The 13,497-nt window shown below is 44.4% G+C and overlaps 2 protein-coding genes across 4 annotated transcripts in view; one reads left to right on the forward strand and one right to left on the reverse strand.

Moving 5' to 3' along the window:
* LOC126519722 (BTB/POZ domain-containing protein 9-like) overlaps positions 1–1,263 on the reverse strand; it is a 199,750-nt gene extending 198,487 nt beyond the window's left edge. Inside the window, exon 1 of the mRNA XM_055065337.2 lies at positions 1,073–1,263. The gene's annotated coding sequence lies outside the window, so the exon portion shown is untranslated. The remainder of the gene's footprint in view (positions 1–1,072) is intronic.
* A 341-nt stretch (positions 1,264–1,604) lies between these two features.
* LOC126519718 (uncharacterized) overlaps positions 1,605–13,497 on the forward strand; it is an 88,153-nt gene continuing 76,260 nt past the window's right edge. For all 3 annotated transcript variants that reach the window (XM_050169074.3, XM_050169075.3, XM_055065358.2), the window contains exon 1: positions 1,605–1,934. In XM_050169074.3, coding sequence (XP_050025031.1) covers positions 1,615–1,934 — 320 coding nt within the window. In that variant the 5' untranslated portion in view covers positions 1,605–1,614. The remainder of the gene's footprint in view (positions 1,935–13,497) is intronic.

Below are 13,497 nucleotides of genomic sequence, written 5' to 3' on the forward strand. Positions count from 1 at the left end.
CTCGAAAATTTTTTCTATAATGGCCGCTGTGTACCAGACTACAACAAGCATACAGCTGCAAAACTTTTTAAAAAAGAAGCGGTAATAGCCAAGCTACAGGGGCTTGATACAAGACCATACGGGGTTCAAAGTCTCCCACTCACTTTCACCACCCTTTCACCCACAGGCGCTCTCTAATGCTCACCACATACTCTCACCAAGCTTTCTGCACTACAGAGAAAGCCATGGATCATACCAGAAGAAAGGCTCCTCTCCACTGTCTGCCCTTTAATCACTCTCCACTGCCTGAACGAAAGCTTCATAAACAAATTAGTTGTAAACGATGGACATTGAATTGTGAACAATAATTTAGCATTTATGGGACACTAATTAATATGAGCGCTTTATGCACTTCTCGGTTGCTGCATTAGTAGTGCCTAACAAGCGCTACAGTTTTAGTGGTTTTTTATTCGTTGTTTTGTTTCTACACAATATATGCGTGATGTGCAGTTAACAATGTCTTCTACCACGAGGCTACATTATTTAGACAGACACAAAGTTACTGAAGAAGGCTAAAAATGCGAATCGCATCATTACACATTTCGTTGCCAGTCAGCGCCGCTGTCTGTCACGTCTTTACGTTCTGTCCATCGCGCTACTTTCCCTGCTTCAAGGTAGAATTATTAGCTGCACCTGCCTCGGGCTTTAGAGCAAAGGGAGTTCTAGAGGCGCATCGATACACGACCCGATGACAGGCTCGGTCACGCGCCTTCGAATGTGTTGACAAACGCTTTCCGAAACGCTGTTGCAGGTGACGTGAGCCATTCAGCAGTAGTTCGAATTCAGAGACGCGCGCTCAGAACGTTTCGGTCGTTTTTTTCGCAGATCCATCTTTTACGTAACAGTGTAGAAGGAAGTGCTGGTTATAAATGAAAGCGCGTCAAGGCCGGCTGCTTTTCCCGGACGAAGCCCTGCCATACCCATACAGGAGGCCAGACTTGACAGGGCATCAAAACATGGCTAGCGCCGCTCCGCCTCCGTGGAAGCTGTATATGGCGATGCCGTTGAACATACCGCACGGCAATGCACTTACCATACGAATAGCCAACTGCGCTGGGCCGAACAAAGTGCAATACAGGCACCAACACTCTTCGCACGGCACTTCGTATGCACACGACCAAACTCCACAATCTGCAAAAGCCACCAGCAAAGAGCTGCGAAAACTGGCGAAAACAAACATGCGAGCTCTTCACTGGATTGGCTGCGCCGAGACAGCTACCGACTCGTACGGATTCCTAATCGAGTGGCCAGCGACCGCTTCCGGTAAACTCGAATCTTGAAGGCGATGACAGAACTTATACTTTTGACATGCTTTTGACCACGACCTACTTTTGACGCTAGCACGTAGCCTGGCAAAACCTTTGAGATTGAATTTTGTTACTGTGGCAATTCAATCAAATAAATTCAATCTGGGAAAGTTTTTCTGGTGTTTCAAACTAGCAGTGGACTGTAAATTTTCTCGGTTACGAAGTTTGTTAAAATGTTGGGCTTTTTGGACCATTGCGCCCTTGTTGGCTTGCTCACGTGCCCTGTCTGCACTATCACAGATCCGAAGCCGCCGGTCGTAGAAACAATATGGCGGAAAATGGCCCGTCAGCGGCAGCCGCGCTTTCTTCAATGTCCGAGATTGGGACGCGTAAGCTGGGACCGCGCGTTTCTCCGAGGCAGATGGAGATGTTGCTGGAATTCCTGAACGAACACCCGTACTTGGCGAGTGGCTCCAAGGAGAAGACAAAAGAAGTGGAGCCATGGGAGCGCGAACGGCTCTGGGAAGAAGCGGCAGCTAAGCTGAACGCCAAGGGTCCAGCCGTCAAAACACGTTACGCGTGGCGCAAGTTTTGGTCCGGCCGATCGGCGCAGATCAAGAGGACGGTAGCGCGGATCGCCAAAATGAGGTGAGGTGGCGCGCCGCAGGGACGTCGCGTCCTTTGAATTGTGGGGCGGATAATATGCAGTTTTGAAATTGCCTCCACAGGGGCTGGCCTCTTAATTGTAGAGACTGACAAACCCGGCCCGTTCGTCTTTCCTGGGCTTTTTGTGCTGCCTAGAGTGTGCGTGCTGCTTCTTTTTGCTCTGCTGTGCCGTTGTCTCCGCGCTGGGTGAGTCCCGTTATCGGTCTTCGCAGTAGTAGTGTTGCTTGTCGCTCGTTGGTCGCCACATGTTGACGTCATGCAGTCGAGTGACGTTAGTTCTCAAACGACCAATAGGAACATCACGATGTGGGCATCCCAGCTGCCGGTATGCTGCCGGGAAGGCCGGAATCGCAATGCGCGGCACACACGTAGCGGGTTCTTCGCCTGGTACTTGCGTGGCTGGCTCAGCCGTGAAAGGCGGTTTTTGGCCGGCGGTCCATTGCGTGACAGTGACAGACATGGGCGCGGCTGGAAAAATGTCGCAGCAACAATGACTGTTGGGAACTTCAGCAGTTCGAGTCTTCTGGAGCTGTTGCATAGGCGCCGGCTACGGGGGGGTCCGTGGACCGAGCCTCCTCCGGAGTTTTCCCCCTGGGGTTCTGAGCCCCCTCCTCCCAGACACAAACACCTTAAGTTTCATTACCAGAGCTTTGCCGCCCGCATCATTTGAGGTCTCTCATGACTTTCCGCGACCATTTCACTTGAAATTTTACTGGGGCTAATAGGTTACTGCATCATTGTTGGCGCGGACTTGCACGGCTTTTAATTCATACTTTCGCTTTATTTCTGCAACACCTGACAATAGGAGGACACACGCATTAGAAGCACTAGCCGTGGCTGCTTTGTACCTATTTTCTCACTTCAACATTGTTTTAAATTTCCACTGTGCATATACACAATATATTTAAATATACACACAGGCAGGCACGTACCCAGGATTTCCTTTCGGGGGGGGGGGGGGGGGGAGGGGGGTCCAACTCAAGGTAATTTTTCTATGCAAATGGGGGGGGGGGGTACCGTTACGAGTACAAATGTGAATAACGCCCGCCATTCGCCATAAACACGCGTAAATCCGCCAAAGAGAAATGAAATATGGTGTATCTCACAGGCATACTACCTGTGAGATACACCTCTTATTTATTTGGCAAACAAGGAAACACATCGAATGGACTCACGCAGGAAGAACTCTGCCAATAACAAGTAAACAAACGAAAGTGCAACAGAAAAAGTTCTATCATCATCATTAGCCTATTTTATGTGCACTGAAGAATGAAGGCCTCTCGCTGTAGTAGATTTCTATTGTAGCATACAACGTAAAAAAAACAGCAGTTGGCAACCAAGGCTCACAGACCACGCGGGGTTGTGTTACTCTGCCAGCCAATCACAGAAGCAAACAAAGTTGTCGTCACGCGGCCTTTTCAAAATGGCGTCATACTTGATACCTCCGGAGCGCCTGCTGTTCTTGAAGAGTCTTTTTATAGACGGAAGCAATCAGGTGTGCAATAGACATGGACAAAGCGTATGGAGTCTGAGCATTTCGCTCTTCAAAAATCTACCCGCCATGGTTCCTTAGTGGGTATGGTGTTAGGCTGCTAAGCACGAGGTTGCAGGATTGAATCTCTGCCACGGCGGCCGCATTTCGATGGGGAGGAAATGCGAAAACACCCGCCTACTTAGATTTAGGTACACGTTAAAGAACCCCAAGTTGCCAAAATTTCCGAAGTCCCCCACTACAGCAAGCCTCATTATCAGATCATGGTTCTGGCACATAATAATCCATAATTAATTGCGGTACAGTTCATTTCACTGCTGAGCCCGTTTTACTCATGAAATTTTACTGCCAGCTGACGTCAAACTTGACAATAAATAGTTGCAGCGAAGCAAGCATTTTATTTCACTTCAATAAAGAATTAGGCTTTTGCCATTCCACTATAATAGGCGAGGAAAAACGTATAAAATTACGTGATAATAATTTTGTTCTTGTGTTTACCACCTTGTCTGGGTAACACGAAAAGTTTGAAGTACAAATTATTTGCAGCCTCGCGGAGGAACAGTGGCTGGTGGTTATGAGGACGTTCGCAGGGCTTCACTGCAGGCTTAAGTTGTATCCGAATATAGTGGCGTAAGTAAAGAGATGTTGATCCATAAATATTTTCATAAACAATGGTTAAGCTGTTAATTCTCGCTTTTCCTTCCTCTTTGGCCTTGGCTTAATTTCTCAACTCGTTGCGACTCTTGTTTCCAGTTGCCAATTTTGCACAAGAGGTGCTGTACAATTAGGGAAAACCCAGACGAGGTAACGGGTGACAGTTGTGTTGCTTATAGGTTTAAGGGTTACTGCAGGGTTTGATGATGGAGGCTCTTTTGCATTATTTGAATTTGCACTTTATTTAATCCAGATCGCGGGTATATGGTTCCGACGATCTGCCACTCGAGGGAATAATGAAGCAAAAGGAAAAGTTAAACTCAACTGGCGTTTTCTCCGGCTGCAACTCGTTCCTCAAGCATACGGACCAGCTGACTACAAACCGAATCCCTTTCCTGGTCCCTGGATCAGTCTAAACAAAGAAGGTTGAACTAATGAAGCTACAGCCATGCGCGTGACCGTAGAATAGATGGTGGCAACTGGACGCATCTCGAGTTAATCGCGCGGGCACCGAATCGATTAGAAAACTGGCCTTGACAACCCACGAGATGCCGATAAAGATAATCATCCAAAAGGAGTGAAAAAGGCAGCAAAATGTTGACCACCGAATAGCTGTCAAGTCTCAACACTGATCTGACGGCGTTTTAGGAATGTGTGTGACGATTGGTGGTGCGGGGATTATGCTGCTTAATTTCGGGGGGGGACCTGGGTACGTGCCTGCACACAGGACAAAGCTTATATTTTTGAAAGAGATGGAGGTAGCCAATTAAAAATTATTTCGAGAAGTATAGATAGCCTATGCCTAGAGAATGAATATGTTGCTGTATGGTCACCACGCTTCAAATTGCTTTGCTTGCTTTTTTGACCATGAAACAAGTCCTATAGACTTCAGTGACCCCTTTGGCAGAGTCTCATCAATGGCGTGTGAAATGCACCTGAATGTTGTGTGTCTCAGTATCGCTTCTCTTTCCAGTAAGCAATGCTAACGACCCTGGGAAAAAAAACATAATAATTTACAACATTTATTAGAGATAGAAACATCGTCACTTACATGCAAAGATCGTAAATATATACAGGGTGTCCCAATTAACTATCATGCACCAAGATTTTTTTAAAAAGAGCAATGCGTTACTCGAAAAAAGCCCAGTGCATGTTGTTTACAGTACAGTGGAGTAGCTGCCAATAATTTTTTCGTTACTGAGATTTAACTAGGTAATTAACTATCCCTACTAGACATACTATCCCGATTATCAAACAAAGTGTCAATGAGGCATTTGAAGGCACAGCCAAGGACCATCTAACTGCGGTATTTTCAGTGACATACTAATTGTGCACCAATTTTTTCCGACTGATAAATAAACTCCGCAAAATATAGAGAATACCACCTGACTGCGCTCCCACCCAGATCATAAAGCAGTGCCCTTGAACAGGCTCCCTCTGAGTTATCCAGAACGAAATAAAGAAAAACGTGATCGAGCTAGTGACTTATCTGCCGCGCCTCGGCCAAAGTAACACTGCGTTTGGTGTTAGTTGGAAAGAAGCTGTGATAGCTGTTGTCTTAGCATAAATAAAGTGCACGGATGTCTTTTTGTTTTTTCCACGACACCTAGCACCACAAAAGCAAATTGACCACGTCAGTGCAAAGGTTTAAAGGTGCGTTTTGTTTCGTCCCAGTCGCCATGTCTTTCTCAAATATGCAGAAGGTAATCGTGATCCTTGCCTTGAGATCTGCAAATGGCAACAAGAGGAAGGCCGCAAATGTATATATCAGTCATTGACCAAATGCATTGACTATCGTCAGAAATTATGAAAACCTAAGACAAACTGGCAGCTTCAAGAAACAGTGGCGTAGGATGCCATATTTGAATCCTAGCCTACGCACGGATGTTCTAGCATTTATGGCCTCAATCCCTCATACTAGTGTGCGGGACGTGGCTGCCCAGTTACCAATTTCCAAGTCATCAATTTGGAGGATTCTAAATGACGGCCTTTCACCCGTAGCACCTTAACCAGCACCAATGCTTGGAAGATAGGGACCTGTAAAATTGTCTAGATTTCTCGAATTGGTTCCTCACAAAAAGCCGATGAGTCACCAGACTTTTTAAGCAACACCATGCACACAGATGAAGCCAACTTTTGCAGAAATGGCCAGGTAAATTAAACACAATGCACACTGTTAGAGTGACTCCAATCCACGCTGGGTAAAGCGCACTCGGCACCAGTACTAGTGGTCGTTCAATGTGTGGTGCACAAATTACGCCGGTGCTATAATCGCTCCTATCTTCTTTGATCGCACATTCACTGGATAGGGTTATGTGGACAAAATACTTGAAGGAGTGGTGGATGAGTTTCTCTGCGAAGTCCCGCTGTCACATCTTCCACTTGTGCGGTATCAGCCGGATGGGGCGCAAGCACACAGCAGCAGCCGAGCACGAAACTGTCTGGATGCAACTTTTCATGCACAATAGATGGGAAGGCATGGGCCTGTAAATTGACTGGCTAGGTCACCTCACCTCTCTCCACTTGATTTCTTTCTTTGGGGTTAAGTGAAAGATTGAGCGTACATGATCGAGACAGCGTCAGATAAGTTCAAGGTAAGGATAACAGATGTTGGCGTCAGTCATCAAGAAAGCCACTGAAGATGTGATAAAGAAGACGCAGTACTGCATATCTTCCGAGGGCTATCAAAGAATGGAATGAATTACCCAATCCACTTGTCACATGTTCCTCTGTCAGTGCTTTTACTGCTGGTTTGAAGAATCTTATTTTTCCGGATATGAATGCATCATAGTATCTGTTTCTGATGTGCATACTGCGAGTGTTTGGTCTTTGATCACTGCATGTCCCTTTTTACAGATACTGCTATTGTATTGTTTTTTGTTCTACATGTACCAATATTTTGTATCTTTTTTGTTGTATTTCTATCCACTCCTGTAATGGTCCATCCTTGGACTGACAGTATGAATAAACAAGCTAATGTGTGGTGTTATAAATGGTTATAGAGTATAGACATGTTGGGCTACCTAGATGTTTTGGTATAAAGTTGCCCACGTGAAGGGAATGACAGCAATCTGCAAAATGTCCTGCCTCACATCAGTGCTACCGGGTTGACTTTGAACAATGAGGACCTCAGCACTAGATTAACTCAACTCTCTTGATCTCTTCATATCAACGCCGAAAAATTGGCTCCTGTGGAAAATAAACTGTCTAGAGAGCTTCTCCTGAAGACAAAAAGGAACAGCAATCATTCTTGAGGCTGGCCAGATATTATGCAATGTTTATTTCACATTAAGCAGATCCTTGTTGAATGTTTAAAGAAACTACCTGGGAAAGGAGAACCATTTGTTTCGGCTATTTGTTACGTTCAAACCATATTTTTAAGTTTAGGAAGAAACAGGCACAGCTGTCGGAAACTTCTGAAAAGTTGTTCTTCTTATGTCCTCTTTTGTCAAAAGAGAAAACATTCCTTATTTGCAGAAGCTAGGGGTGTGTTTAGGTTCTTGTCTAGCACTGGTCCTTGGTAATCTATGCCAAGCTAAGCTGGACGGAGACACGTCTGGGCGCCTCGGCAGATCGAAAGTTTAAAAAGACTTTAGAAATGCTCACAAGGTTTCCACTAATTATTAAGTGCACATGTGATAGTTTTGACTAAAATTGTTCTGTTTTTGTTGTTGTACATCAGTGGCTTAGTCCACTTGAATTTATTAAATAAGAGTTAAAAAGAGGGAGGGGCATAGTCATCAGACTCTTTTAAGCCAAATTTGCGTTCAATGATGCCCAGACAGCCTGGTGCTATAACCATAGGGTAAAACAAGCTGCTGCTTTCATTTAATTCCTCTCATTCTAAACTAGTAAAAAGAGGAGTTGCAATAACATGCTGCGCTAATGTGCTTAAAAGATCATGCTTACACTGAACCCACTGCTTTAGCTCTGGGTTCAGCCAACAGACCATGCACCTAAATGATGCTGTTTACCATGGCCAAGTCTTGGCATCTGTCACAGAAGGACTACTAGGGCAAGTGCAACAAACAAGGAGCACAAACTCTACGTGTGATTGTGCCCATTGTCAACAGAAAAAAATATTGCTGCCATTTTCTACATTCACCAGTTGTCGCACAACCCAAAGAAAATTTTGTGTCATAGTAACGTTCGGGTCATCTTTCCTGCACCTAATAAGTGAGTCTGCTTTTGCTGTAGGACAAGAGTGAAAACACCACTCCAACCTGTTAGCGCACAAAAATAAGTTTGGTGACTGCAGAACTTTTGTGTGACTGCATTCTGTTAACTTGTGCCAAATGTTTCCCATTGGTCAAACGGGCAGATCTATAAATGACAGGTTACGAGAAAGCAGCAACAATGTAAATAAAGGTACATCAAATAGCTTTTTTTCTTGTTATTCACAGCAAGGAACACAAATGCTGCCCTGTGTTTAATGGTACTCTCATTATGGGCACAAAGAAGCATATCTGTTCCATTTGATAATTGAGGCTGATTAGATTGTGACCTTTGGTGTAGCCTGTATTGACAAACCATCTGTAGCTCTGTCAAACAAGGTTTGTAGAATTTCTGCACATGCCCTGAGCTGGCCTCTTGATAGCCATGAATTGTAATATCATTTTAATGCATGTTTTTATAGGCTTGTCATGCTTGTGACCTGTGGGGTAAGTGTGACTGGCTTTTTAAAAATAAACAGCTGCTGGAAGTGTGTCTGTTTTTCTGTCTTCTTGCATCCGTGTTCCTGCTTGAGCTACTTCAGTACCTGACCATTTGTTTGGAATTTAGGACACAGCCAAATGAAGCTCTAGCCTCATATCCAGCTGTGAAGATGCTCTAACCTAACCTGTTTCTCATTGTAATTCCTAATGCCTCAAGCAAGGGCCTAGGTGCTGTTCTGTAGCAGTGTTGCAGTTGCCAATGATAAACTGTTGCATTTGCGTCATGCACTGTGCTGCTACTCAGCTGTGAAAAGAGCAGTGCTGCACCTACCTTTGGAAAGAAAGTATGTGCTGAGAACTGACCGTCAGATTTTAATTTCACTGCTCTCATCAGCAAGCCATTTCCAACGAAGTGTGCCTCATTGGCATGCTCACCTCTTTTATTTTTACTTTGAGATTCGGCAGTATTACAGAGGTGTGAATATTACTGATGCCGTGTTCCAACTGTCCACACCATCACAAAGTTCTCAAGAAATTGAAGAAATTGTTTCTCAGACAGCACCCTGTGTTGAGACTAAGAACGAGCTTCAAGAGGTATCAGTGTAGAAATTTGGCTTGTTAGTATAACATTTTGCAGTTTTTTCTCTTAGTGCAAAAAGCACAAGGACATAGAAGAAGAGGGCGCTATTGTAGGTAGTTGCACATGTAACACTGCAAAACTGGGATGCATGTTTGGCTTCTTACTTCTGTCTCCGGCTCACAAACTTGTGTCAGCAGTGTGCTGCTAAGAGGAAGCAGAACTGAGGCATTAAGGAACAAAATTTTACGGAACACGAAATGTGGTAACAAGCTGAATATCTGCACTGCCTCACAATGCAGCCTAGTATTCACGTGTACAGCCTGTACCAGTATATGTGAACATCATTGCAATGTTCGGCTTTGCTGACTACTGTTACAGGCTGCTTGGAAATTAAACGTTTTCCTAGATCCCATGGTCTGTAAACTTTCATGGTTGACTGTACAGCTAGCATATGAACCTCTCCAAGGTACAGCGGGAACTAATAAGCGCCCACATGAATGTTACTAGTGGATGCTGTATGTCAAGAGGCTGACAAATGGGCTAAGCCTACATTCGCACCATTGCAGCCAGATGCACTGCCTGCTCATAAAAAGAAGTGACAAATTATATGATAGGCCCTCTTCATAATACTCGTTCGTATAGTTAGGTATGCAGTAATATTTGTCAACTGCTACTCTAAATAGCTTGAGCAATGCTTTGGATCACCTGTAACCACTGGAAGAATTGCCTTCCAGTGAAGTCTCCTGGATTAACGATACAATGTCTGACATTTAACAATTTCGCGCACTTGTTTGGCTGAGGAATGTATCTCCTGTAAGTTATACTTCGTGATTTTTGCACGCAGAAGCCACCGTTGAACTTGGCCACACAAGGCGGGGGGGGGGGGGGGGGGAACAGAGTGAAGTTGAATGGAAGCAACAGCTTTTACATTATCATAGTCATAATTTGAGTGTAGTGCCATCGTTTTAGCTGCACAAGCTAAATGATTTTAGTACGCCATTTCTGCTAGCGATGAGATTGGTTGCAGTCATCACCAAACACTACACTGTAGCTAGGTGGTGCCACACATAGCTTCTAATATCTCAAGCATCGTGTAGTGCTTCCACCAACGATCTTGTACGTTAGGCTTAATGCGACTTCTTTCTTTCGTTAAAGGAGCACTGGAATCGAGACACCTAGCACCTTATACGCTAATGTACTACTCACTGTTCTTCATGAGTTACCTGGCTTGGTGTCCATTGATTTTGCTCTGACGATGATGCCACTGTTGCAGAGCCAAATCGCAGGAGCTCGCTTGAGGTTTCACTGGAAGTCAAACTCGCCTGGCTGTTTTCGTCTGCTCACCCATAAAACTCCGTGGTGCATGGCCTTACTAGCAGATGCAGTCACAAAACAAGGCTTCTCATACTGAACTGCATGTTATTGCCTCAATGCATGATACAGTCTACCACAAAAATTCACGGGATTTGTAAAAAATGCAAAACTCTCGTGAATCCTCCATACATAGCCTCTAATTCAGAGTTTGAACCTGCATTAGCTTTTGCAACCAACACTGTCATTTAATAACTACAGGCACTAGACCTTAGCAGAGCAGAAATTGTGCAAACCACGCCCCAAAAGCTCTTGTGGCAAACGTTACATGGGCATAGAAGCATAACACTCTTTTTGCACTAGTCAAGCTTTGCAGGCCATAAGTGACTACGATACGTGACATGTGCAGGACACATTTATGTAACCATTTGGAATATGGCCTAGACACTACAAGCTCATCATACATACAAGATTTTTTTTATAAGTGGAGAGGGACCTGCACAAACGCAGGCAGAACTGCTACCCTACCACATCGCTGTTGAATGCAGAAGTACAGCTAAGTTGTGCATAGTCTCAAGACTATAGAACTCATGAGAACTGCCTACACAAGCCTTAATCATAAGTGTCTTCTTATTTGTACCCTGCACTGTAATTTATAAGCAAGCACTGTGCCTTCTCTAGTATCTGCACAAACACTCTTGGGTGACCAGTAGTCATTTCTCAATGCAAACAAAGTCGAGCGTGTCATTGTTCATCATGTGGCATTAAGTTGAAAACATTAGTTTTGCTGCAATGCAAACATACAGTGTGGTCATGGGACATGCCTCATGATGTACTAGATAAATTATTCCGAAAAACAATATAAAGATGCCCGTGTTACTGATGTAACGTTTGATAGTTCAGAAATTTATTGCCACTGACTGATGTAACAGTGTTCAAGGCCTCAGGTGGCAGCACATGAGACGAGATCAAAAAGACACTGTTTGCATTTGCCAGTGCCCAATGGAAGAATTAGCTTGGCGTTTATTATGTGTTTCACTCAGACCAGTGTTTGCACATGGCTGATCAGCAGATATGCCAATGTTTGTGTGTGTACACACAACGCCAATGCCAGCAGTGGAAGCCACAACACTGCCCAGACTGATTGGGCAGATTGACTGGGCAGACTGATTGGGCAGTGTATGACAGTGGCAGCCAAATGGACTGCGCATTGCTCGTGAGACATGCACATGTCACATGTGGGAACTCAGCTCGGTCGTTTTCGGTGCCTCAGCGCTTCAAATACCAAAAGAGTCAACTTTATGCAACACCCACCTAGAGCTGCTTATTTCATTTAATATACTGCAAAGTGGTCATATCAAAATGGGTGGCTAAAAAATATGATTCTTCATCGTAAGAATGCTTTAAGCATGAGGCAGGGGCACACATTGCCTCCACATGCATCCATGACAGCTCCTCTCTTCAAGGGTGCAAGCGAGGCACTGCATCTCTTCAAGCATTGCAGAGGTGACTGATGAAAATCTGTTGCACTTCACCAATTTTCGCATGAGGCAGAGGATGCAAAGAACATTTTGTGATACACCTCTTGAACTCTTTTTAGGGTCCTATTCCAAAAATAAAATACTTTCCAGAACACTGAAAGGCAGAACTGCAAGGTATGTTGACCTGTGTACACACAGCATCGTTCTTTCAGTGCAAATATGTGGCAACTCACACAAAAGCCATATTAGTGATGTGTACGAGTGTTCAAGGCACACTAAAGGCAAATGCTAAGTTGATGTGGACTGTTTAAATACCATTCCAGAAACCTCTCAATGCTTGTTTTGTGGCAAGAAAAGACTTATTTTACGAGAAAGTTGCATTTGATGAGACCGAATACCATTTTTGAAATTGAAACCTCCCACCATCCAACCAGGCGAGTGGTGACGTTGCATACACCCTTTGCTGCTGTCGGTGAGTAAAATGGCGCCCTACAGACTGAGCCAAGACGGAGCGACAGAGCGGTGGATTCGCCGCAGCAGCTGCTTTTTGGTCAAGTGGTGTAGACCATTCGGGCAACCCACGACATCACATGGAAGTTGTTCTCTGCTACTTGCAGTTTGTGTGAATTCCGCAAGCCAGCAGAACCAGCGCAGCACTATGCGACAATGAAACTACTAAAATGCAAGTGTGCGCGTTGCAGAGTCAAGCAAACATGAAACCTTTCTGCCACCTGCATCATTGTCAAGGGTAATTTAAATGAGTTGTTTTTTCTAAAAGTGAAATAGAACTGGACAAGCAGCATTTTATTTCGTGTTATAACACAATATAACACTTTTTGAGGAACTATCGGACATTGTTTGGGATATCATTGGCCTTAGTGAGATTAGAAGAACTGGTGAGGCTTATACATTGCTGAACAACGAACATGTCCTCTGCTATAGAGGTCTCCTAGATAAGCAATGCGGGGCAGGATTCCTAATCCATAAGGGCATAGCGGGCAACCTTGACGAATTCTACAGCATTAATGAGAGGATAGCCCCAGTCGTAATCTAACTTAATAAGAGTTATAGATTAACGGTAGTACAAGCTTACGCTCCAACATCCACTCACAATGGTGAGGAAATAGATCAGTTTTATAAAGATGTTGAATTAGCAATGAGAAAAGTGCAAGCTCAGTATACTGTAGTAATGGGTGACTTCAATGCAAAGGGGGGGGGGGGGAACGGGTTGGTGAACAAGCAATTGGCAACTAAGGCGTCGATTCTAGGAATGCCATAGGAGAGATGCTGGTAGAATTCGCAGAAAGGAATAAGCTTCGAATAATGAACACCTTTTTCAGGAAGCGTAGCAACAGAAAGTGGACCTAGAAAA

Source organism: Dermacentor andersoni, chromosome 10 (assembly GCF_023375885.2).
Source record: "Dermacentor andersoni chromosome 10, qqDerAnde1_hic_scaffold, whole genome shotgun sequence".
Lineage (NCBI taxonomy): Eukaryota > Metazoa > Arthropoda > Arachnida > Ixodida > Ixodidae > Dermacentor > Dermacentor andersoni.